We start from the raw sequence: 26300 nt of genomic DNA, 5'->3' as shown, positions 1-26300 counted from the left end.
AACAGGCAGGTCTGTCCCATGCTTGTTCCCACTCTATCCTGCCCAATGGTCCAAATAACTATTGTGATTAATAGTCACCAACGGCCCTTGGGGGTCATAGAAGCATAGAGTTGGAAGGGACCCTGAGGATCATCTAGTCCAACAATATGCAACTGTCCCATATCTGCCACCCATCAATTGGTCTGATCCTCAATTACTTTTTAATGTCCCCTCAAAGCTATCTCAACTTTGCAAAGGAGTGTTTTCCTCTATTGGTTCTGAATCTACTGCCAGTTTATTGCACTAGGTGAATCCGAGCTCTATTACTGGGGGCCTCAGTACATGTCTGGACTCCAGTCAGAATGGGATTCTCAACTAAGAAGCTCATAACTGTGCAAAGAGGGGAAATGGAGTTTCCCCCAGTGCAGCACAAAACACTGAAGTCAAAAGCCTGCTAAGGAAAACATGGATCTTTTCCTCATGGGACAGCAAGTATTTTACATGTACATTGTGCAATACCACCAATCAGCTTTCTTGCTAACACACTTGTTGAATTCTCAAAGCTTTATTTGTTGTTGCATATCTCAACCAGTAGGAATAACGTAGCATTGATTAAAATCACATTTTGCTTAAGGTAATTTATGCTGTTGACAGCAAAGCATAATCTTCCAAGTACTGCTTTTCCATGTAGATATGGCCTCTGCGTATGTGTGTCTTCTTAAGCGAAGATGGCAGCTAGCAGTGCTCCACCAGCTGTCACTGCAGCTGTGGTAGCGGTGGACAGCCCAGCAGCACCTAGAAGATGATTAAGGCACACAATTATTGTGATGAAGATCTCAAGGTTCGGAGACTGGCTCTGCCAATCATGTGGTTCTTGTCCTGAGAGCAGCAGACATACCGACTGACTGAAGCACGGCAACAGCGCTCCAAGCTGCTACTCCTCCACCATTGGCGATGGCCGCTGCCGACATCATTTTTGCAGCCAGAGAGCCAGTTAGAATTCCAGCTCCAGTGAAGCCAGCTGCTCCCAGTGCTACTGGTACAGCAATTGTGGCCACTGCTGCAAGAAAAGAGAATTAGGAATATGTTACATGATAGAAGCCTTAAATCTAAATTGGCTAGACCACAGTGCTTAACCGTCTTGGCTGTGGGTCCTATGAGACCTTGCAGGTCTTTTCCCACCTGGCCTGGGATGGTGGGGCCCTGACTGACAGACTCTAATTTCAAAAGCTAAGGCTCTTGGGCTGGGGTATTTAGGACAGTGGTTTCCAATTGGGGGTGTGTGTGGTCTGTTGCACCCGCCTGAGAGAACTTGCTTATCTTGCTAATTGGGGAGTGAAAGCCATCTGTGGATCATTGAGCCTCCACGCACTATCAGGGAAAGTTGCTGGATGGCAAGAGAGTAGGGATTGGGGAAAAACCTCTGACATCATTTTATGGCTCTTGCAATTGGTACAAGGAGAGAGTGAGAATGCAAATTGCTTGCTCCATGGGGCGAATTCATGGAGCCCTGATAGGACAAAAGGGGAAGCAGCTCCTGGTTGCTTATCATCTAAAATAGGCTTCCTCAAGCTTGGCCCTCCAGATGTTTTGAGACTATAATTCCCATCATCCCTGACCACTGGTCCTGCTAGCTAGGGATCATGGGAACTGTAGGCTAAAAACATATGGAGGGCTGAGTTTGAGGAAGCCTGATCTAAAATAATTAAACTAGGAGCGACTAATTCAGACGACTTGGCGTGTAAAGCTCTCCACCTATCGTTGTTGTCATCATCAATCCATCTTTTACCCCAAGGTCCCAAAGCAGCTTACAACAATTAAAACACAATATTTAAAGGCAATAGAAAACAACTTAATGCCATATGAATAAGGTGGATTCTAAAAATATGCCCAATCAAGCAAATGCATATTTTTGCGTCCAGACCTCATTGATTTGGGCTTGGGGAGAATTTGGTTCAAGTCCCTTTTTTGCTTTAAAAAATCAGAGTAGCCCTAGACCAGTCACTGTTTCTGAGACCAGTGGAGTGGGGGGGGGAACAAACCTTTTCACCAGCACTAGGTACCTCCGTTGCTAGCACCTGCTCACAACAACTTGCCATAACTTCAGCTGCATTTCTGACAGTCAAGGCAGTTTGTTTCTCTCCTCCACCCACCCACCCACCCACCCACCCCTGCCATCCTTCCTGCTTTGGCTATCCCGGCTACCAGTGCTTTTTTTCTTGAAAAAAAAGATGGGGGAACTGACTACGATATATAGATACAGTGGTACCTCGGGTTACATATGCTTCAGGTTACATACACTTCAGGTTACAGACTCCGCTAACCCAGAAATAGTACCTTGGGTGAAGAACTTTGCTTCAGGATGAGAAGAGAAATCATGCTCCGGTGGCGCGGCAGCGGTAGGAGGCCCCATTAGCTAAAGTGGTGCTTCAGGTTAAGAACAGTTTCAGGTTAAGAACAGACCTCTGGAACGAATTAAGTACTTAACCTGAGGTATCACTGTATTTGCTTAATGCAGAAAGGGCATCCAAATTTTGTTAAATTTAGTGGTATTGGCTATCCCTTCAGTTATTCTGTTTTGATATGCCAGGTGTTCTGTCAAAGCCATTTCACAGATCTCATCAAGCCAGACTTTCATTGTGAACTCCACCATTTCCAATGACTTGCAAGCTTCATTCATGCCGCTACAAGCAAAATAATCACCCAAACTTCCCCAACTGGAAATCCAGATTACTTACCCAAGCCGGCTGCACCTCCCAAAACTGCAGCTACTGAAAGAGAGACTTGTTTTAATAAGTTATAATAGATCTCAAGTACATATACAGTCATACCTTGGTTTACGAATGATGCTGGTTGCGGGTTTTCAGGTTGCAGACCGCGCCAAACCCGGAAGTACCGGAACGGGTTACTTCCGGGTTTTGGCCCTCATGCATGCGCAGAAGCACAAAATGACATCATGCGCATGCACAGAAGCTTTGGATTGCATCATGCGCGTGCGCAGACGTGGCGCTTCAGGCTATGAACACTGTGGGTTGCGAACGTGCCTCCCACATGGTTCATGTTCGCAACCAGAGGTATGACTGTAAAATGCAAAAAAGCATCAGTTGAGCTACAACTGTGATGGGCATATTTGTCACTTTCAGCTCTTCATGTTTTCCAGTCTTAGGTTCAGTTCACATTTCCATATCAGCTTGATTTAAAAGCAAATGCAAACAAATTCTCATGAAAATTTACCAACATTTCAATGCTGATTTCTCCTAATATATACATTTTTATGCAATATTCCTTAGTGCACACATTTTTCCCCCAAAGCAATTTCTCTAAAACAATACATTTTTTAAAATGTTATTTTTACCAATCTACACATTTTTAACACATTAATGCCATAGTGTCAACAGATCCTAACGGTGAAGCATGCTTCCAATTTTAATCTGCGCTGAGTGGGGGTGGAGGTGAGGAGAGTTTGTGTCACTGACTGAGAGTTTGAGACAACTGCTTTGGACTGTAAGGTTACAGTTACCCAATCCCCAAGAAAGTAAACAGGCTCTCTTACCTGGATTAACCATGCTGGCTTCCTAAAGACCTGTATAGAGGTGCCAGAAACTCTTGTTAGGATAATGCAGTGTACAATTGTGTGTGAAACTCTGGAACTCAACCCCACAGAAGGCAGTGACGGCCACCAATTTTGGGTGGCTTTAAAAGAGGACTGGACAAATTCACGGAGGACATGGCTATCAGTGGCTACAAGCCATAATGACTGTGCTCTGCCTCCAGTTCAGAGACTGCGATGCTTCTGAATACCAGTTGCTGGAAACCAGTGGAGTTGCGATTGAGAGTTTTCCAGATGCATCTGAATGGCCATTGTGAAAACAGGATTCTAGACTAGATGGACCATTGGCTTGATCCAGCAAGATCCTATGTTCTTAACTAACAACCACTCAGACTCCCACTGCGTCCAGAATCCACTCGCACATTATGCCACTGCACTGTTAAACTGATTTGCTTAAAACAATTCCCAAGGTGGGAAACTTCTGTGTTAATTCTGTTTCACAGCAAAAGCAACCAAGAGTCTCATGGTAACATAAAGACTAGCAAATTATATTCAGCATAAGCTTCCATGAGTTAAAAAAGGACTCTGGTTCATGGGTGTAGCGGGGGGAGCAGCTCCCCCCCCGATGAAGTAAAACAATATACTGTAAATACTTAACTAACTGACCAATCATGTCGATTCTGCCCCCCTAAGAAAAGTCCTGACCCCCCCCAACCAAATCCTGCCCCCCCCACAAAGATCCTGGCTACGCCCATGAGCTGGTTGACAGTATTGTACCACTTTAAATGGTCCTCATGGCTTCCCTCAAAGAATACTGGGAACTATAGTTTGTTGAGGGTGCTGAGAGTTGTTAGGAGATCCCTGTTCCTGTTTGAGAGCAACAAGTATCAAAGTGGTTTAACAATCACTGCCTAAATAGTTACAGTGACAATTATCATTCTCTGCTGGTCTCTGTTTCGGGAAGGGACTGCTGCGCTCTGCTGCCCAGGAGGACTCTCCTGTGTGAGTGTCTGGGGGCCCTGCTCCTTCCTGCCACTTACCACCTGGCCCAGGGCAGGGCCTGACAGGCCTCACTAGGACAGTTGCTGTTACTGCTGGAGGGGTGCAGAGTGCTTTTAAAATGTTTTAAAAAATTTCTTTTGAATTTTTTGTATGTGGGGTGGGGGTGGGGGTGGGATGGATGTTTATTGGGCCTGGGAATTTGTTTGATTTTATGCTTTTGTACTTTTTACTGTTTTTTGTTTGTATTGTTTTATTGGTGTTTTTTTTTAAGGTGTTATTTTGTTCTTAAGGGGAGGTGTCAGGGCTACCGGGGAGTAGGTCCCAGCCAACAAAATGGCTGGGGCATGTTCCACGGGGGGGGGGGGGATGCACTGGGACAACCGATCTCAGTGATCATGGGTAGGAGGAGGAGTTATGCTAAGACCAGACCATGTCATTACAGAGGAGGCAGGTTTAGTCGTTGTCTGAGGACTATCCCTGCCTCCGGGTCTGGTCCTGACCGGATAGATACTAGAATCAGCAAGGGATACCCACATGACCTGAAGGTGCTGCTGTTCAATGCCAGGTCAATGATTCATAAGACCACTGCCATCCATGACTTGATCATGGATGTAGGACTTGACCTGGCATGTGTAACAGAGACTTGGTTGGATGAAGCAGATGGGCCTGTCCTTGCCACTGCTTGTCCACCAGGTTTCTCTTACGCACAGCAACCCAGGTCATGTGGGCGAGGAGGGGGGGTTGCAGTGATTTTTAGGAAGTCATTAGTTTGCACCAGGCGTCCTATTGGGAAGACCCAGTTTTCCGAGTGCATGTTCTGGAAGTTGGGCAACAGGATTCCTTTTGGTATACTGACCTCTCCGCTGCACCAAGGATTCCCTGCCCGAGCTGCTTCAGGTTGTGGCGGATGTTCTCCTGGAGACACCTAGCTTGGTTGTCCTAGGGGATTTTAACATCCATGCCGACACGACCTTACAAAGGGCTGCTCGGGACTTCGTGGAAAGCATGGCCTCCATGGGGCTGTCCCTGAATAAGTCTGGCCCAACCCATAGCCGCGGACATGCCTTGGACCTGGTGTTTACCTCTATGGATGTTGGTGATCTGACACTCAGTGGCGTAGCATGGGTTGTCAGCACCCGGGGCAAGGCAAGTAATTTACGCCCCCTAACCCGTGGATTTGCGCCCCTTAACCCTAACCCCCAGATGTTGCGCCCGGTGCAGCCGGCCCCCCTGCACCCCCCACGCTACGCCACTGCTGACACTAAGTAAAAGCGAAACGAAAGAAGTGCCATGGTCAGATCACTTCCTGGTGCAACTGGACTTCTCTGCGACCCATCCCCTCTGCAGGGAGGTGGGACCGATTCGGATAGTCCGCCCCCGCCACTTAATGGATCCAAATGGTTTCCAGAGAGTGGTAGGGGATGCTTTATCCCATGTTGATGGCCTTTCAGCCGATTCCCTGGTGGCCTGCTGGAATGTGGAGTTAACCAGGGCTATTGACTGTTTGGCTCCGAAGCGCCCTCTCCGATTGCATGGAGCCCGGGCAGCCCCGTGGTTTTCCACGGATCTGAGGGCAATGAAACAATCGTTGAGACATAGGGGTTAACATGACTGCTAAGAACGTGAATTTATTTAAGGATAACTATGAAAAATGTTGGACTGAAGTGAAAAAGGACTTAGAAATATGGTCAAACTTGAAGTTATCACTGTTAGGCCGAATTGCTGTGATAAAAATGAACGTATTGCCAAGGATGCTGTTTCTGTTTCAAACATTGCAAATTTTGGACAAAATGGACTGTTTCAAGAAGTGGCAGAGAGACATCTCTAGATTTGTCTGGCAGGGCAAGAAGCCTCGAATAAAATTTAAGATATTAACAGATGTTAAAGAAAGAGGTGGATTTGCCCTGCCAGACCTTAAACTTTATTATGAATCAGCCGCTTTTTGTTGGCTGAGAGAATGGATGCTTCTTGAAAACACTGATGTGTTGGATTTGGAAGGTTTCAACAATGTATTTGGTTGGCATGCATATCTGTGGTATGATAAGGTTAAAGCACACAAAGCATTTAAAAACCATATTGTCAGAAAAACACTGTTTAATGTCTGGATAAGATATAAGGACTTGCTAGAAAATAAAACCCCAAGATGGCTGTCACCAATGGAAGCAAAGGCTCAGAAAAAGCTCAATATGGAGGCCAAATTGCCGAAGTATTGGGAAATTCTGCAACAAGAGGGAGACAGATTAAAACTGCAGAGTTTTGAAAAATTAAAAAACAAAGTGTGAGACTGGCTCCATTATTATCAAATAATGGAGGCATATAATTTGGACAAAAAACTAGGCTTCCAGGTGGAAAAATAAAAATTGGAAACAGAATTGTTAGACCCCAAAGTTAAGAATCTGTCAAGAATGTATAACTTGCTGTTGAAATGGAATACTCAGGATGAAACGGTGAAATCTGCTATGATTAAATGGGCACAAGATGTTGGACATAACATTATGATGGCTGACTGGGACCAGTTATGGACCACAGGTATGAAGTTTACGGCATGTAATGCCTTAAAAGAGAATTTAATCAAAATGATTTACAGGTGGTACATAACACCAGTCAAGCTTGCAAAAATCTACCATTTGCCCGATAATAAATGCTGGAAATGTAATGAGACTGAAGGTACATTCTTTCACCTTTGGTGGACATGCCCAAGGATTAAGAATTTCTGGGAGATGATTTATAATGAAATGAAAAAGGTATTTAAATATACCTTCCTGAAGAAACCAGAGGCCTTTCTCCTGGGCATGGTCGGCCAATTGGTGTCAAAGAAGGATAGAACTTTCTTTATGTATGCAACAACAGCAGCAAGAATACTTATCGCAAAGCATTGGAAGACACAAGATCTAGCCACCCGGGAAGAATGGCAGATGAAGCTGATGGACTACATGGAATTGGCGGAAATGACTGTCAGAATCCGAGACCAGGGAGAAGAGTCGGTGGAAGAAGATTGGAAAAAATTCAAAGTATATTTACAGAAATATTGCAAAATTAATCAATGTTAGAAGGATGCTGGAATGAAGTTATATGGCTTTAGCAGAAATGTCATAAAGAATTAAGCAAAAACAGATTGTCAATGGGCCAAAGTGGAAAATTTAAGGTTAGATTGTGTTAAGATAAATTATAGAACAAAAATTGAGAAAGATGGAAAGGATTTGCTGAAGTAGCTAATTGAACTAGAATACAAAAAAGGGAGGTGTGAGGAGGTCGATGAAACAAGTAAATGAAATGTAAAGATATGGAAATATTGGATGTGTTTTTAAATGTTTTTGTTTTTCTTGTTGTTTTGCTGTATTGTTTTTTGTTTGAGCCAGTGTGGTGTAGTGGTTAAGAGCAGTAGTCTCGTAATCTGGGGAACCGGGTTCGCGTCTCCGTTCCTCCACATGCAGCTGCTGGGTGACCTTGGGCAAGTCACCCTTCTTTGAAGTCTCTCAGCCCCACTCACCTCACAGAGTGTTTGTTGTGGGGGAGGAAGGGAAAGGAGAATGTTAGCCACTTTGAGACTTCTTAAAGGGAGTGAAAGGCGGGATATCAAATCCAAACTTTTTATTTCTGATGTATTGTAAGGTTTTGTTTTGTTTAACTTTTTATTGTTTCTTTCTTCTTTTTTCTGTAACTATTAAACCTCTAATAAATATCATTAAAAAAACAACAACAATCGTTGAGACGGCTATAGCGCCGGTGGCGGATAACTCATTCCGAATCTGACCAGACACAGGTTAGAGCTCAACGTCGAGCCTACCAAGTGGCGATAGCGACAGCAAAGAATACTTTCTTCGCCGCCTCTATTGCATCTGCAGAAAACAGCAGCAGGAGACTTTTTCAGGTGGTTCACAATTTAGCGGAACCACCTGCGACATCGGGGCCCAGTACGGGCCACATGATCTCCTGCAATGATTTCGCAAAGTTTTTTGCAGATAAAATCGCTCAGATTCGGGAAGAAGTAGACTCCACCGTGGGAGCAGGGCCAGGGCGGGAGAGTGCTAGAGTCCTGTCTAGTCAAGTTGTGTGGGATCAATTCCAATCTGTTACCTCCGAGGATGTGGACAGGCTGCTCGGACGAGTGAAGCCAACCACCTGTCTCCTGGATCCTTGCCCATTCTGGCTTATAAAAGCTAGCCGGGAAGGACTGGGCGATGGGCTTCGTGGGGTGGTGAATGCTTCCCTCCGTGAGGGAGCCTTCCCAGACCCGCTAAAAGAGTCAGTTATTAAACCGCTTCTTAAAAAAACATCTTTGGATGTGGCCACGATGGCCAATTATCGCCCAGTCTCAAATCTTCCATTCTTGGGCAAGGTGATTGAGTGAGTGGTTGCTGAACAACTCCAGGCACGCCTGGAAGAAGCGGACCATTTGGATCCCTTCCAGTCGGGATTCAGGCCTCATCATGGGACTGAAACTGCCTTGGTCGCACTGGTTGATGATCTCCGGCGGGCTAGGGACAAAGGTGAGAGCTGTTTCCTAGTTCTGCTGGATCTCTCAGCGGCGTTTGATAGCATCGACCATAACATCCTTCTGGACCGTCTTGAGGGGCTGGGAGCTGGGGGCACTGTCATACAGTGGTTCCACTCCTTCCTTCTGGGCCGTGTTCAGAAAGTGGTGGGGGGGATGAGTGTTCAGAACCCTGGGCTCTCACTTGTGGGGTGCCTCAGGGTTCTGTCCTCTCCCCCATGCTTTTCAACATTTACATGTAGCCACTGGGAGTGATCATCAGGAGGTTTGGGCTGGGTGTTCATCAGTATGCGGATGATACCCAGCTCTACCTCTCTTTTAAATCAGAACCAGTGAAGGCGGTGAAGGTCCTGTGTGAGTGTCTGGAGGCGGTTGGAGGATGGATGGCAGCTAACAGATTGAGGTTGAATCCTGACAAGACACAAGTACTGTTTTTGGGGGACAGGAGGCGGGCAGGTGTGGAGGATTCCCTGGTCCTGAATGGGGTAATTGTGCCCCTGAAGGACCAGGTGCGCAGCCTGGGAGTCATTTTGGACTCACAGCTGTCCATGGAGGCACAGGTCAAATCTGTATCCAGGGCAGCTGTTTACCAGCTCCATCTGGTACCTAGGCTGAGACCCTATCTGCCTGCAGACTGTCTCGCCAGAGTGGTGCATGCTCTGGTTATCTCCCGCTTGGACTACTGCAATGCGCTCTACGTGGGGCTACCTTTGAAGGTGACCCGGAAACTACAACTAATCCAGAATGCGGCAGCTAGACTGGTGATTGGGAGCGGCCACCAAGACCATATAACACCGGTCTTGAAAGACCTACATTGGCTCCTAGTACGTTTCCGAGCACAATTCAAAGTGTTGGTGCTGACCTTTAAAGCCCTAAACGGCCCTGGTCCAGTATACCTGAAAGAGCATCTCCACCCCCATCGTTCTTCCCGGACACTGAGGTCCAGCTCCGAGGGCCTTCTGGCGGTTCCCTCATTGCGAGAAGTAAGGTTACAGGGAACCAGGCAGAGGGCCTTTTCGGTAGTGGCGCCCGCCCTGTGGAACGCCCTCCCATCAGATGTCAAAGCGATAAACAACTACCTGACATTCAGAAGACATCTGAAGGCAGCCCTGTTCAGGGAAGTTTTTAATATGTGACATTTTAGTGTATTTTTCATCTTTGTTGGAAGCTGCCCAGAGTGGCTGGGGAAACCCAGCCAGATGAGCGGGGTACAAATAATAAATTATTATTATTATTATTATTATTATTATTATTATTATTATTATTAACTGTGTGACATTTTATTGTTTTTATATTTTGCTGGAAGCAGCCCAGAGTGGCTGGGTATTCATACCCAGAAGGGCGGGGTATTATTATTATTTCCCTTTACACAATTACCAACTGCCTGGTTTGTTTGTTTTTTTTGCATTTTGTTTCCCTCTTGACCTCTCCATACCCTCTGCCTCCCAAGCATTTGTGTACATCATGGGTAGGCAAACTAAGGCCCGGAGCTGGATCCGGCCCAATTGTCTTCTAAATCCGGCCCACGGACAGTCCGGAATCAGCGTGTTTTTACATGAGAAGAATGTGTGCTTTTATTTAAAATGCATCTCTGGGTTATTTGTGGGGCCTGCCTGTTGTTTTTACATGAGTAGAATGTGTGCTTTTATTTAAAATGCATCTCTGGGTTATTTCACTGTAAACAAGTGGTACAGTGAAAATAAAGTATATCTATTTCTATTTGTGGGGCATAGGAATTCGTTCATTTATTTTTCAAAATATAGTCCGCCCCCCCCCACAAGGTCTGAGGGACAGTAGGCCCGCCCCCTGCTGAAAAAGTTTGCTGACCCCTGGTGTACATCACTTGGCCAATTTAGGATAATTCTGCACATCTGATAAAGTGGTTTAGCAATCAATCCCTCTTCCCAGGGAACTCAGAAAGTGGTGTCCTCTCGAGAAATCCTGGGAATTGTAGTTTGTCAGTTTGTAATTAGGTATGCAGATAAGTGCTGGGAAGAGGGTTCCTCGCTTTGTCATCTGTCTGGCAGGAAAATATTCAGAGACAGAATAATTTCTGCAGGCCAGGCTGCTGCTAAAAGACACAAAAGAGCCAGTAAGAAGGACACTGGTGAAAAAGTTAGTTGGATAAAAAGTTAGTTGGGGGTGAGGGTGGGGGGTGGGTAGCCACATTTTTTTTGGTGCCTCCAGAGGGGTGTCATTTTTATTTTTATTTTTTTTATAATAATTTTAAGCATTTTTGTTAGGGATTATAGGGAAAGACCTGCCAAAGAAGCTGAAAAACATTTTTATGTATGCGATAACTGTGGCGAGAGTCTTAATAGCACAAGGATGGAAGACTGAGGAAACCCCGACTAAAGAAGCATGGCAAGAGAAATTGATGGATTATGCAGAATTGACAAAATTGACACATAAACTACGGGACAAGGATAACTGTGATTTTAAAGAGGAATGGGAACCTTTTACAAAGTACTTAAAGATGCAACAAAGTGAATTGGATTCCTTGGCAGGTTTTGAATAAACACTCACAAACTTTTTATTGATAATAACTAGTCAGACAAATTAAGGATCTATACAATTTTGTAGCATGCAGAGAATAGCATTTATAGAGAAACCAGAGATTGGAACTGAGGGAAGTCAAGGGGTGGGGTGGGGAGGGTGGGTTGTTTTATGGGAGGGAGGTGGAAAAAATAGGGGGTAATTAAGGATGATATGTTTTAAGATAATATGTTTTGTTTAAATTCCTAATAAAAATTTATTAAAATATATTTTATAATTGAATAATAGCCTCATAATACCAGTACCAATTTATAATACAATTAATAATATCAATCATTAAGATACCAAATTATATAATTTAGATAAGGTGGCCCCCAGGTGCTGGAATTGATGATTGGATGATTTTCTTTATTTTTGTGTTCCAAAATCCTACTGATTTCAATTACTTTCCGGTCATAATAATCCCTATCCCGAGGGGCGTCATTGAGGCTTCCAGCCTGCAGGGCTTCAGGGATTAGCTTGCATGCCCAGCCTTCCTGTTCGTAAGAGAGCAATCCTGATTCACGTTTCCATGCACGTATATTGTTCTTTGCACTCTTATTCCCCACCCACCCCCATCCTCAGTCAGTTTGGCTCTGGCCTTTAATATATAAGAACAATTTTTTTATCTCACAGCTAACCTGCAGCAAAAACATTATAATGCTCTAAATAGATATAAATTATATCCCCTAACACTGTAAAAAATGCATACTTTTTATTACTTGTTGATAAGTTATTTTGGATATTCTGTTGTGTAAATTATCTGGGGTTTTTTTTTTAAAAGCGAAACTTTGTATTCAAATAATATTTTGTCTACTTGTTAGGAACAAATGTGTTGAGATGCTTTTGTGTATGCAAATACCTATGGCGTGTTTGTGTGTGTGCACCAAACTGTGTCTTTGACCTCAGTGAAATAAAGCATAGTTTCACCCCTGAATACTGTACTGTGCTTTTAATATAACCAAATGGAAATTTAAAATGTGCAAACTTATATGATTAAAAATTCATAGTATCAGGAAAACAACCAACAGCCACCAGGTTATACTAAGGTGAAGTAAAGAACGTCCTCACAGCCAAAGAGTTAATCTTTAGAATTTCCTACCTAACATTTCCATATGACTTTAATCCAGAAATTTAACAAGCAGCTGCTTGTTTCTATCCTATATATGTTGCATTAAGTTAACAAATTGCTAACAATATGAACAATTGTATAAAGTTACCTTTCACCAGATTTTCTTTTCTTAAACGAAGGTATTGTTGCTTTTAAAAAGGCATTCAGTATTTGTGTTGAAAACAACCTATTAACAATACTTTAACAGTTAGAGTTTTCATTTTAAAAACATCCTTAATGTTGTCTAACAGCAAAACCAAGGGGGCAAGGGAAGCTCACACCCTGCTTTTTCTTTGATTCCTTTTATGATACTTTGCCAAAAACACCACGTATCTTTACCTCCCCACCAAATAAGCTTATTGGAAAGTATACATTCTGAGAAGTGATACTTGGTATTGCATATTAAGAAATATTTCTCCGAAATAGAAACATCTCAATATTCAGCTGCTGGGGAAGGAACTGATGGAGTCACCAACTTCCCTTGCTTACCCTTTGGGTAATCCTCCGAGAAGTTCCTACTCACCCACTCCGCTTCTTGCAGCATATCTGCAGCCCCTGCCACCTCTTGTTTATATCCTTCTCTGTAGTGGGGAGAGGCTAGTGACTAACAGCATGCTCCACCAACGTAAACAGAATCTAGTTCCTGCTCCAGTTATTAAGTAACGTCCAGGGACCAAGCCACAAACCTTTAGGTTTCTATTTCCCAGCCCTCTGAGAAGGAAGGAAGCAAAAGTGATACACAAATATTTGAGCAAGATTGGATGACAGTTGCTAGAACACGAAACTCTTAATCTCAGTGTTGTGGTTCGAGCCTCACACCAGGCTCCTTCCAGCTCTACAATTTTACGATCATGTTTTTTTTAAATGTATTTTTATTTTTAAAAATTATTGGTTTACAAAAGTATGAGCAGTGTTCCTCTTTCTTTTCTTTTCCAAGTAACATTTTTACAGATCAGTTTCATTTGTTGAGACATTAGTGTTACATTAGCATGAAAAGGGGGAAAGAGTTGGAGGGGGGAAAGGCGAGTGGGGCTGGGGTGGGGTGGCAATGTTTCTATTTTACTTAATATATGTGGGGTTTTGTGTCAGCATCGCTTGTGCAGGTTCTCCGCTATTCTCTTGTGTTCCTTTGGTGGTGAGAGAGGTTGGCCTCATTTGTGGTTGGCTGTGGTGGTCTTTGTTTTCATGTGTGAGTGGGGTGGGTGGGTGTTTTGGATCAGGTTAGCCATATTGATTCGTATGCTGTTGGTGGATTTTTACCGTTGTCTTGTGGGGCTGTGTATGTGATAAAGGGGAGCCATACCAGGGTGAAGGTGTCTTCTTCTATTTGTCCCTGTGTCAGTTTCAGTTTATTGGTTAATTTTTCTAGTAGGGCTGTTTTCCATACTATTTGGTACTATTGGTCCATGCTTACTCCTGACAGGTCTCTCCAGTGTCTGGTTATGATGTTTCTGGCTGCTGAAAGTAGGCGGGTTATGAGTTCTTTGTAATGTAAATGGGCATTATTGTCTTGGAAGATGTTTAGTAGTGCCAATTCTGGGGTGATTTCTAATACTTGCTTAGTTATTTTACATATTTCTCGTATGGCTGTTGTCCAGAATAGTTGGATTTGGGGGCATTCCCACCACATGTGGAGGTATGTGCCTGTGGTGGTGCACCCTCTCCAGCATTTAGGTGAGGTTCCTGGGCATATTTGCTTCTGTTGACAGGTGTCTTTTGTACAGGTACTGTAACGAGCTGGGATTACAGGTAAGACCTCTCCCTTACAGCAGGTGCTTCTAATCTCAGCTCGTTACATACAGTGAAGATACCAGGTAGAGGATCAAATACTTAAGAACAACCAAAGCAAGAAGATTTGCAGGAGACTGTTTGATTACATTTAAAGATAGAGAAATGAGAAATATGATCATACAAAAGAATAGAGAAAAGAGATTGTGTATAGATGGGATTTTCATAATCATTTTAAAAGATATAGCAATCAGATTACTCAGACGAAGAGACCCATATAAACCATTGGTACAGACGCTGAAGAAAAACAACATTGAATTTAGATGGGAGTTCCCGGAAGGAATTTCATTTGCGTATAGAAGGCACAGATTGACAAGCCCAGAGGAGACCGGGAAATTTCTGAGGAAATATAAGGAATTAAGATCAGAAAAGGATGAAACCAAAGGAGCAGACGGAGGAGCACCAGGGGGGTCAGAACCAGAGGAAGAAGAGGGAGAGAATGGAAAGAAAACAGATGAGGAAGAAGAAGGGGAAGAAGAAGAAACAGCTAAATTATAGATATACAAATAAAAGTTATTTAAAATCAGGACATCATGGCGTTAAAAATTTGGAATTGGAATATTAATGGGATGAATGATAAAAAAGAGGAATAAAATTGAACAATTTTTTAAAAAGAAAAATTTAGATTTCATTTGTTTACAAGAGACACATGTGGCAAGAAGACACAAAAAATACTGATTAATAAAAGATTAGGAAATGAATTCATATTATAATGGGTATGGGGTTGCTCGTGCGTAAGTTGCCGCCTCTCCTGGCTATGTTGCCTTGTTAAACCTTTCTGTCTGGACAGCCCTTCAATTTGTGGCTGCCTCAGTCGCTAGCAGAATCCGTCAGTGGCCGTTTCTTAAACCCTTTCCAACATAAAAGTTGTTTGACACGCAGTCTCCTCCTACTTTCTCTGCGTGGAAGTCTTCTGTGCAGGGAGGGCATGGGTAGCGGAGGACCAGTGCTCTCCCCGCTGATGTCCGGTGAAGAGTCTGAGAGCCCTCTCACCAATTCCCCCATCTGCCCCTCTTATTCCTGGTGTTGCAATGAATTGCTTCCCCATCTGCTGAACTGCCTCTCTCCCTGCTGGGCCCTTCTCCAGCATCATTAGAGAGCCTTCCCTCCACCCCTAGCTCCGATGTCAGTTCCCTGACACATATCTTCAGACAAGGAGAAAAAAAGAGGAGTGGTCATGTACATAAAAAAATAAAATTGAAGCTCAACAAATCTTTAAAGATGAAGAAGGAAGGATAATAGCAGTTCGGATCAAATGGCAAGGAGAAAATTTGATTATAGTTGGGATCTATGCACCTAATGGCAATAAGACTGAGTTCTACTTTGGAAGAAAAACTATTTGAGTACATGGACCAGAAAATTATAACAATGGGTGATATGAATGGAGTGGTCTCACTAGAAATGGATAGACTTAGAGAGGGAACAAGTAAAGAAGGGAAATTACCCAAATCTTTTTTTTTTCAATGATAAAGAATTGTAACTTGATAGACATTTGGCGACTTAGACACCCATTGGACAAACAATTTACTTACTATTCAGAACCGAACCAGTCAATGTCAAGGATAGATCAAATTTGGATTTCGAATGAAGAACCCTACAAATAGAAATTCAACCGAAAGTGATTTCGGATCATAGTCCAATAAAATTTGAACTAAAAGGTTTTGAGGAAAGAACTTTCAGATGGAAGATGAATGACTATCAGATGATCAGAAAATTACAGAAAAAGCACAAAAGAGGTTAACAGAATACTTTGTTGACAATTGCAACAAGGGCACAAAGATAAATGTGGTTTGGGATGCAAGCAAGGCAGTGATGAGAGGATTTTTCATCCAGCAGAACTCAATCAGGAATAAAAACAGAGAAAAAGGTAAAAAAGAAATTTTGAAGCAGATAATGGACAATGAACAAAAATTAATTAAGCAACCAAACAGTCAAAAAATAAAAGAAAACATTAAAGTTCTACAAACTCAGTTTGCAATGATAATAAATAGAGAAGTGGAATGGAATATCAAAAAATTAAGACGAAGTTTTGAATTTGCGAACAAATCAGGAAAATGGCTTGCATGGCAAATAAAAAAAAGAAAAGAGCAGAATACAATAAATAAAATTATAGTGGAAGGAGAAGAGATAGTCAATCCGAAGGAGATCAGAAAAGGATTCTTGGACTACTACAGAAGATTATATAAAAATAGAGAAAGAAACAATTTGAGGAAAATAGAGAGATTCTTGAAGGAGAAAGAGGTGCAGAAGATCCCGACAGATAAAAAAGAACAGTTAAACGCCCCAATAGAAATTGAGGAGATAAAAGAAGCAATAAAAGCTTTAAAGAGGGGAAAGGCTCCAGGTCCAGATGGATTCACTGCAAGTTATTATAAAGAAATGAAATCTGTGTTGATGACGCCATTGAAAGAAGTAATGAATAACATTTTAAAGGAAAGAGACATTCCAGAAACATGGAAAGAAGCATACATTACATTTATTCCAAAACAGGATTCGGACTTAACTCAAGTTAAAAATTATAAGCCGAGCTCACTGCTAAATACGGACTATAAAATATTCGCAGGGATCCTTGCAAAAAGAATGAAAAGCATACTACTAGAAATCATTCATAAGGATCAGGCAGGTTTCCTTCCAGGCACGCAGATGAAGGATAATATAAGGAATATAATCAATATTGTGGAATATCTGTCTGCCAGGAATGAGAAACAAGCCATAATGATGTTTGTGGATGCAGAAAAGGCTTTTGACAACATAGCATGGGACTTTATGCTGAAAAATTTAGAATACATGGATGTTGGTAAAGAATTGTTCAATGGAATAAAGGCAATTTATACAGAACAAAAAGCTAAACTTATTATAAATAATGTAATTACAGAAGAAGTAAAGATATCAAAAGGAACAAGACAGGGATGCCCACTTTCGCCATTATTATTTATAACGATGCTAGAAGTACTTTTAAATTCGATTAGACAAAATGGAAAAATAAAGGGAGTGACAATTGGCCAAAATGAATATAAAATTAAAGCGTTTGCAGACGATTTGGTAATAATGATAGAAGATCCAATAAGTACTGCAAAAGAAGTATTGGAGGAAATTGAACAATTTGGAGGAGTGGCAGGTTTTAGACTAAACAAGAAGAAAACGAAAATGATCGTGAAGAACATGGACCAAAGTGTAATAGAAATAATGCAGCAGCAAACAGAGATAGAGGTGGTTAAAAAGGTGAAATATTTAGGAATATGGTTAACCTCTAAAAATATAGACTTATTCAAGAACAATTATGAACTGGTATGGAATGGAATAAGAAAGGACTTGGAGGTGTGGGGAAGAATGAAACTGTCCTTTTGGGGCAGAATATCTACAATTAAGATGAATGTGCTTCCAAGGATGTTATTCTTATTTCAGGCTATCCCCATAATTAAGGGGAACAGGATTTTCAAAGAGTGGCAAAGAGCGATTTCAAGATATATTTGGCAGGGCAAAAAGCCGAGAATTCAATTTAAGCTACTAACAGATGTGAGAGAAAGAGGAGGCTTTGCCCTGCCTGACTTGAAATTATACTGAGGCATCATGCCCTTGCTGGTTAAAAGAATGGATAAAATTAGAAAATAAGGAATTGTTAGACTAAGAGGGGTTCGATAACAGATTTGGATGGCATGCATACCTATGGTGTGAGAAGAAGAAAATCCATAAAGGTTTTGAGAACCACATCTTCCGAGGTCCTTTAATTGAAGTTTGGGATAGGTATAAAAACCTATTAGAACCTAGAGTACCACACTGGTTATCTCCATTAGAAGTTATGAGTGTAAGGAAAATCAATATGAGAGGTAATTGGATCACATATGGCCAATTGTTATTTAAAGGAGGAAAATGGAAAATGAAACCATAAGAACAGGTTAAAGAACATGTATATGACTGGTTGCATTATTTTCAAATAAATGAAATGTTTAGGAAAGATTTTAAAGAATGCGGTTATACAGACAAGGATTCAAAATTTCAGATAGAAATGATAAATAATGATTTTAAAATTTAATCCAAAATGTATAAGCTGTTGTTAGAATGGAATTTGAAGGATAAGGAAGTTAAATTGGTAATGATACATTGGGCCAGAGATTTTGGTTATAACATACAATTTGAAGACTGGGAAAGGCTATGGAAGGAGAATTTAAAATTTACAGCATGTATGACGTTAAAAGAAAATGTTATGAAAATGTTTTATAGATGGTACATAACACTGGTAAAATTAGCGAAAATGTATAAGACATGTAATAAGTGTTAGAAATGTAAAGATAAAGAAGGTTCTTTTTACCATATGTGGTGGGAATGTAAGAAAGTGAAAGGCTTCTGGGAAATGATATATAATGAATTAAAGAAGATATTAAAATATACATTTATAAAGAAACCAGAGGCCTTTCTGTTAGGAATTTTAGGAAATGAGATAAAGAGAAAGGACAGTAAATTTTTTCAATATGCAGTGACAGCTGCAAGAGTGCTACTGGCTCAGAAATGGAAACAACAGGAAATACCGATGATGGAAGAATGGAGAATGAAGCTGTTAGACTATGCCGAGTTGGATAAATTGACTGGGAAGATTAGATATTTAAGAGACTAAAAGGTCATCAAGGACTGGGGAAAGTTTGTGGAATATCTGAAAAGTATAAGTGAGGGACAGATAACGCTAGAGGGATTTAAAGAAGCACTGTGAATTGTGAGAAGTATTGTTAAAAGGGAATAGAAAAAGAAAGGTTCAAATAATGACAATACAAACCTAAGGAATGCGTAACTTAAATAATGACTATGAACGATTTACGGAAAGGCTGAAGGAAGTCCAGAAAAGAAATACTTTGTGAAAAATTGGATGTGAAATTATTGTGTGTTTTTGTTGTAAATTGATAAAAATTATTTTTAAAAAAAGATGGAGGATCAAATACTTATTTCACTCATTATAATGCACATCAATCTCTAACTTTTGTCTTCTGGGTTTCTGGGGGTTTTCCTGTTGTTATTCTATCTCTCACAGCAACAATAAACCTACCATTAAAAGTATGGACTGGTCATTTCTTCGTCAGAGGGCAAACGGGCAAATTTAGCAGGGGATCAAATACTTTTTCCCCTCACTGTATGTCTGGCACCTTCGTTATACAGTTTTTAATTGTATGCTGATGATATACCTCTTTGCCCTGGCTTTTGACACCTGAGAAGTGTGTTTTGGGACCTGCCCTACTCTTGTGATTTGCTTAAACTGCTTTTAGCATTGCATTTTAGATTACGGTAACACACCCTGGGACCTGCTCGTGAATAAATAAATTTAATGCTAATAATAATATGACAGACAGTTTTTGCAAAGCAATTTTCCCAAACACAATGCATATTTGTATGTATGCATGTTTTTGTTTTTTGTTTTAGTTTTATTACTAATATATGCATTTTGTGGACGTTACTTGGCTGGAGAACTGCATTCCAAAATTCAGAGAAGTGCAGATTTTGAAGAATGGGTCTGTTTCACTTTGCATATGGTTTCAGTAAATGTGAATAACGTAGGTTTTGCTTTTAATCTGAATTGAATTTCTCCAAAATCCCTATCTACATATGACTACTATAATAGTATATGTGCACAGTCAGGCTAGTAAAAGATAACAGAATCATAGACTGTAGAATTGGAAGGGATCATGAGGGTCATCTAGTCCAACCCCCTGCAATGCAAAATCTCAACCAAAGCATCCATGACAGATGTCCATCCAACCTCTGTCTAAAAACTTCCAAGGAAGGAGAGTCAACTATCTTCTGAGGAAGTCCATTCCATTGTCAAACAGCTCTTACCACCAGCTTGCCAATATCCTTCTTAAATTGTGGCACCCAGGACTGGACACAATATTCTAGGTTTGATATCACCAAAATAGAATAGAGAGCCATCTTATTATTTCCCTTGAACGGAACACTATACTTTTGTTAGTGCAGCCTTGAATAGCATTAGCTTTTTCCGCAGCTACATCACATTGTTGACATGCTAAGACTGTGGTCTCCTAAGACCCTTAGATCCTTTCCACATGAACTACTGACAAGCCAGGTGTCCCCCAATCTTATATTTGTGCAGCTGGTTCTTTCTGCCTAGTGTAGAACCTGACATTTGTCCCTATTGTTAACGGAAAAATCCGAGGGCTCTCTTGGACAAAACAAAGACACCAACCAGGATATCTTGGAGCAAAACAGCAGCCTGTAGGCTTGGCCTTTATTGAACTGTTGCAACAGGGTATTCCCTTCACTTGCAAGAGAGAGGAAAGACCCAGAAAGATGGTGTGCAAGACCTTATAAAAACTTTTGAAATTCCCCTCCTCTAGGTCAAGCCCACCCCCAGAAACATCATGCATACATTACAGAAAGGAGGGGTTGACATCATGCATACATTACAGAAAGGAGGGGTTGAGGGAGGAGTTGTGGTGGTAACCTGAGTGTCCTGTCACCTGGCTGGTTCCTCCTTTCCCCCTCCCCATGAGTACTTTCCAGGTGACAAAGGGGAGTTTGCAGTTTCCTGCCCCCAGAGGGAAAATCTGATTATTGTCCTTTGTTTCAGTCTGTGCTGAATCCACTCTCATATGCAGGTTCTTTGTCTTTTTGATTGTCTTCTGTCTGGGATTATCAGGGCTGACATAGCAACTGGGCAGGGCTCCTGTGGATGTGTTGGTATGCTGAAGGGATTATGGCTGACCAGAACCAAGCCACCCCCCCCTTGATAGTCCTTGTCACATGGAGTAAAATAAAATGGAACAGTGCAAATCCGATGTATGGTTGATTTTCTATGAATTTATAACAGAAATGTGGCATATGTAGTGTGTGAGTGTGTGTGTGTGTGTGTGTGAAGTTTGTGCAAACAGAATGATTGGGGTGGGGGGTTCCTGCTACAGTTCCCCCCTTCGGAGATAAGATTGCAAAGGTGGCTACTTTGCAATCCTTTTCTCCGCACAATTTAAGGTGGTAAATAATAACCTGGTATTCTCTGTCCCAGATGTGTGTGTCCATATGAACCTGAAAGGGACTTGGATATCATGCTACTTTAAGGATATTTGCATAGAAATATAATGGTGTAACAGTGCACATAGTTAGACATAGGATATCACGTAAATTAATATTTTGTTGCTCAGTTACTTGTGGTATTCTAGCACCTTGGAAGAAATATTTTCTCAATAGTGATCTATGCTTTACATTTAGCAGGAAGGTCCACTAATGACTGATAAGTGCAGTTTGCTCCCCTCCCGCCATTTTTGTGTTCTCAGGTGTCAAGGTAGCTCTTCTGTGGTCTCACATCGGCATGGTGTCGCAGTAGTGGCAATCCCTGGTGAATCCACTTAGAGCTTTCATATTTATCATGTTGCCTGGCACCCACCACAGCTGGCACAGGTTTCGGACACGTCCTGAGAGAAATGTCTTTGCCTTGGCCAAAATCCATGGGATTTCTTATTATTATTACAGGCTCTGGTCTTGCAGTCCTGGGAAGTTGCTCACTTGCACTTTAAGGACCAAAAAGCTAATTGCAGCCTGGATACACTTGCCCAATTCAAACTGAGTCCAATTTGAATTTATGTGCCCATGGTTCTCAACCTTTCAAACCAGTCTGTTAAAGGAAAACTGTTCTTAAAAGGGCACTTTGTCCAAATAAGACAATTTAACTCTATAAGGGATCATTCCTGCTAAACCAAAGCATATGCACCTTCATGTATCTTATCAGCTTCTCTTTGGTAAAGCGAGTTTTAGCACATTTTAAAATGGGTAGGGAAGTTGGCAGAGTGCCAGGTGGAACAACGAAATGTGGTTATAAATTTATCTAATTCTAAACATTGGACTACATAATAGCCTGACCTATTAAAAAGCATAAAATGTATGAGAATCCTCCACTGGGGTGTAAGGAATAAGACATTAAACATAAAAACAATTATACACAAAATAGCCCCCCCACAAATAACACACTGTCAGACACATTTCAACATTCCTACGTAATAACACGTAATACAAAACAAACTAATTAAATATCAGTTGCATATCTTGACACAATTGTGATCTTTTACGCATGTATCTTTTGAATCCTGGAGCACAGAGGCTTGAGGTTCAAGTGAAAAGATGTCCTTGCAAGTCAACTCCACCCCCCTTTGTCAGGCCCACTCCCCCGGCAGTCTATAGCCTTTGAAAGAGATAGCTGTGGGCACTTTGAAAACTCTGTTGTCTGTTGTTGCTGGTCTTGTGATGGCGAAGTACTGAGTTGAGGGGTTGTTGCTGCTTTTCATCATTGCACATCTGTAGAAGTGATATCCTGTAAGGGGGCAGGGTTTTGGGGTGACTTAAAAACACAGTTAGACAAGGAAGGGGCAAAAGGCAAAAAAGGATGTCCTCCAGTTTCCATGGGAAGCTGCAAATAATAACAATCTTAGTGGATTAAACATTTTATTCATTATCACATTTCCATATAATTACTGTTATTATCTGCTAAATTTGTTTGCTTTCCTTCACTTAATAAAAAATTACTCCACATGTAGAGAAAGAGAACTGTAAAAAATACAAGAAAGGTTAAAAAATTAAAAGTAAGCAAAAAATTAGATTACCAGTTAGATGAAAACGGACTTGACACAAAGACATCAGATTCAGAAAAGAACTATTATTAAATAATACAGAGATATTATCAAAAACCGCACAGATTACTACTGGACTGAAAAAAATGGGAAAACAATGGGGGAAAAACTTTAAATTCACCATGTGCTATCTGATAAAAGAACTTCATGAAACTGACTTTCAACATGTGATGAACATGTCCCCAAAGTTAAAACACACACACACAAAATGAGCTATGAGGAACCAAAAATAAATAAATGCTAAGACACACAATTAATAAGAAACTTGAAGTAACCTGAAGTAATCTGTTTTGGCATTCTAACATCCCAAATGATGTGACAACATCAGCTGTAATGTTAATAGCGGAATACTGGGAAATGAGTTAATACCAAGAAAAAATGAATGGCAATTTAAAGTTGTGCAAGTACCTTGCACTAGCCAAAATGACAGAATTAATAAGAAATGCTCAGGCAAAAAGGTAAACAAATACCAGTCCACAAACAATGTTTGGTTGTGCTTCGATTAATTTCATATATATAATGGAAGAACTGATAAAACGAACTTAATAAACGAAAACAGATTATTTGTAACCTAAAAAAAATGTCAAAGCCACAAAGAGATAGAGGGAAGTCACTAATATAGCAGGGATTCAGACTTCTTTTGCTGAACAGAAAGTGACTGTTTGGCTTTAAGGGAAGAAAGACAAAAAGAAATACAATGCAATTACTTTTTATAGAGTATTTAAATCACTGTTTGCATCCCCTCATTATCATTTGTGCTGTGGGAGAAAAGAAAGGACACTTTGTTAGGTTCCCATATCCTGTTGAAAGGGAAAATTATTTCATGTGAGAGGTCTGTCAAGAAATGCTGTTCCTAAAATGCATAGGCATGTACACACCTGTTGAAAGGGAAAATTATTTCATGTGAGAGGTCTGTCAGGAAATGCTGTTCCTAAAATGCATAGGCATACACACACACACACACACACACACACAAAACCTGTTATAACATTTAAATCCCATGGGGGGGGGGAGAAACTACTCAAGAGAGGAACTCACAGTGGGAGTGCTTTGATATTTACCTGTGAAAAGAATTTGGCATGTCCAATACTTAACTCTTTTGTCTTAAGTAGCCCCTGGAGCAAAACACATTAAGGGTGATTTCCCTCAATGGTTCCAAGTTTTACATAAGGAAATTTGTATAGGTTTCACACTCTCCAAACCTTCTCTCTCCCCTTACAGTTCCCCCCTTCCTCTCTCTCTCTCTTCTTTAGCTGATCTAGCCTCTGTGCATGTGCAGAGTTCATGTCTCAGCAAACGTTTTATACTATTGAAAATGTTGCATCCTTTGGCTAAATTACCATTTGAATAAGGCAGTGTTTCCCAACCGGTGTTCCGCGGCACACTAGTGTGCCGTGAGACACCGGCTGGTGTGCCGTGGGAGGGAGGCGGGCGAGTCGGGCGGCGAGAGGCGGCGGCGGCGAGGATCCGCGTCGAGCCGGGGGCGGCTCCGCGGTGGTGGTGCCGAGCGGCGGGGCAGCGCGCGCAAAAGGGAGGAGCGCGAGACAGCGGAGGAGGAGGAGGCCGGCATGTCCGGGCAGCAGCAGCAACAGCAGCAGCAGCAACTCCCGGCGACGGCTCCTCCTCCGCCCGCTATCGCCGCCACCACCACAACAGCCGCCGCCGCCTCAGCTGCCGCCGTCCCTCAGTCCCTCGCTCTGCTGCCTCCTCCCACCCCGGCAAGGGGAAGGGAAAAAACGTTCACTTTTGTGCGTCCCTCCCGGCGTGACGCTGCGCGCTGACGTCACGGGGCGGGGCTTTAATGGTGGTGTGCCGCGAGATTTTTTTCCGGTAAACAGGTGTGCCGTTGCCCAAAAACGTTTGGGAAACACTGGAATAAGGGAAGGGAAGGGAAGGGAAGGGTAAGGAGTAGATTTTGAAAATAGGGTTTGATTTTAAACAAAAAGAGAAACTCAGCAATTTAAGTCAGTGTTTCCCAACCTTTTTTGGGCAAAGGCACACTTGTTTCATGAAAAAAATATCGAGGCACACCACCATTACAGCCCCGTGACGTCAGCGCGCAGCGTCACGCCGGGAGGGACATGAATTGCTAGCAAATTACATAATCACCTCCTTGAGGGCTGGCTCATCTTCTCCGAAGGCAGAACCCCATTAATTAACAGCACAGACTCACACCATAGCCAAGACGAGGAGGGAAAACCTCAGTCATGCACAGTCATGCACATGTGGGGGCTAAATGAGGACGAAGACCGGGCAGAGAGCAGGGTTCAAATCACCCCACCTGGCCAGGACAATCCCTGGGTGCTCCCTTGGGCCACTCGCCTGACCCACCTCGCAGGGCTGTTGTTGCGAGGATAACACGGGGAGAACCACGCGCGCCCCCGGGAGCTCCTTGGAGGAGAAAGCGGGCGATGAATGCAATGCACGAAATATATGAGAGGCGACCAGGTTTTGCAGGTGAGGGCCCCCCGCCAGCCTCCGCTTCCAACACCCGGTGCAACGACGCCGAAGTTTTCCCCCGGGCTCGGCTCGGGAAGCAGCGCTGCTCCCCCCCGGCTCATCATGCATACATTACAGAAGGGGTTGACATCATGCATACATTACAGAAAGGAGGGGTTGAGGGAGGAGTTGTGGTGGTAACCTGAGTGTCCTGTCACCTGGCTGGTTCCTCCTTTCCCCCTCCCCATGAGTACTTTCCAGGTGACAAAGGGGAGTTTGCAGTTTCCTGCCCCCAGAGGGAAAATCTGATTATTGTCCTTTGTTTCAGTCTGTGCTGAATCCACTCCCATATGCAGGTTCTTTGTCTTTTTGATTGTCTTCTGTCTGGGATTATCAGGGCTGACATAGCAACTGGGCAGGGCTCCTGTGGATGTGCTGGTATGCTGAAGGGATTATGGCTGACCAGAACCAAGCCACCCCCCCCTTAATAGTCCTTGTCACATGGAGTAAAATAAAATGGAACAGTGCAAATCCGATGTATGGTTGATTTTCTATGAATTTATAACAGAAATGTGGCGTATGTAGTGTGTGAGTGTGAGTGTGTGTGAAGTTTGTGCAAACAGAATGATTGGGGTGGGGGGTTCCTGCTACACTATTGAAATTAATTCTATTAGTTGGAACCCAGTTCTCCAATCTGTTAGGATAATCTTGAATCCCGATTCTATCATCTACAGCATTAGCTGTTTGGTGTCATGTGCAGAACTGTAGATGTGTGTGTGATAG

At 42.2% G+C, this 26300-nt stretch overlaps 1 protein-coding gene across 4 annotated transcripts; it reads right to left on the bottom strand.

Annotated features, from left to right (window-relative positions):
* Positions 1-525: 525 nt before the first annotated feature.
* On the bottom strand, positions 526-13211 carry LOC309537351 (interferon alpha-inducible protein 27-like protein 2A). 4 transcript variants are annotated; one of them, XM_082232234.1, is made up of 6 exons: positions 13162-13209; positions 4307-4396; positions 3533-3562; positions 2718-2750; positions 878-1039; positions 526-774 (listed from the first exon to the last, which is right to left on the bottom strand). In XM_082232234.1, the coding sequence occupies exons 3-6, from the start codon at positions 3543-3545 to the stop codon at positions 698-700; spliced, it is 285 nt and encodes a 94-aa protein (XP_082088360.1). In that variant the 5' UTR covers positions 3546-3562; positions 4307-4396; positions 13162-13209; the 3' UTR covers positions 526-697. The 4 variants fall into 4 exon arrangements, 3 of the variants coding, with proteins under 3 accessions (XP_082088360.1, XP_082088359.1, XP_082088361.1); XM_082232233.1 differs by lacking the exon at positions 4307-4396 and having other exon boundaries at positions 13162-13211; XM_082232235.1 differs by lacking the exon at positions 4307-4396 and having other exon boundaries at positions 2718-2747; positions 13162-13210.
* Between the last annotated feature and the right edge of the window lie 13089 nt (positions 13212-26300).

Source organism: Podarcis vaucheri (genome assembly GCF_965113315.1).
Source record: "Podarcis vaucheri genome assembly, chromosome: 7".
NCBI lineage: Eukaryota > Metazoa > Chordata > Lepidosauria > Squamata > Lacertidae > Podarcis > Podarcis vaucheri.
This window is presented reverse-complemented; position numbering and strand designations above follow the sequence as displayed.

What these genes read in the sequence shown, in the direction of transcription:
- LOC309537351 (XM_082232233.1), bottom strand. An exon ending in GGGAGGTGCAGCCGGCTTGG is followed by an intron (nt 1,040 to 2,717) that starts GTAAGTAATCTG and finishes CTTTTCTTGCAG; the next exon opens with CAGTGGCCACAATTGCTGTA. An exon ending in TGCCGTGCTTCAGTCAGTCG is followed by an intron (nt 775 to 877) that starts GTATGTCTGCTG and finishes ATCATCTTCTAG; the next exon opens with GTGCTGCTGGGCTGTCCACC.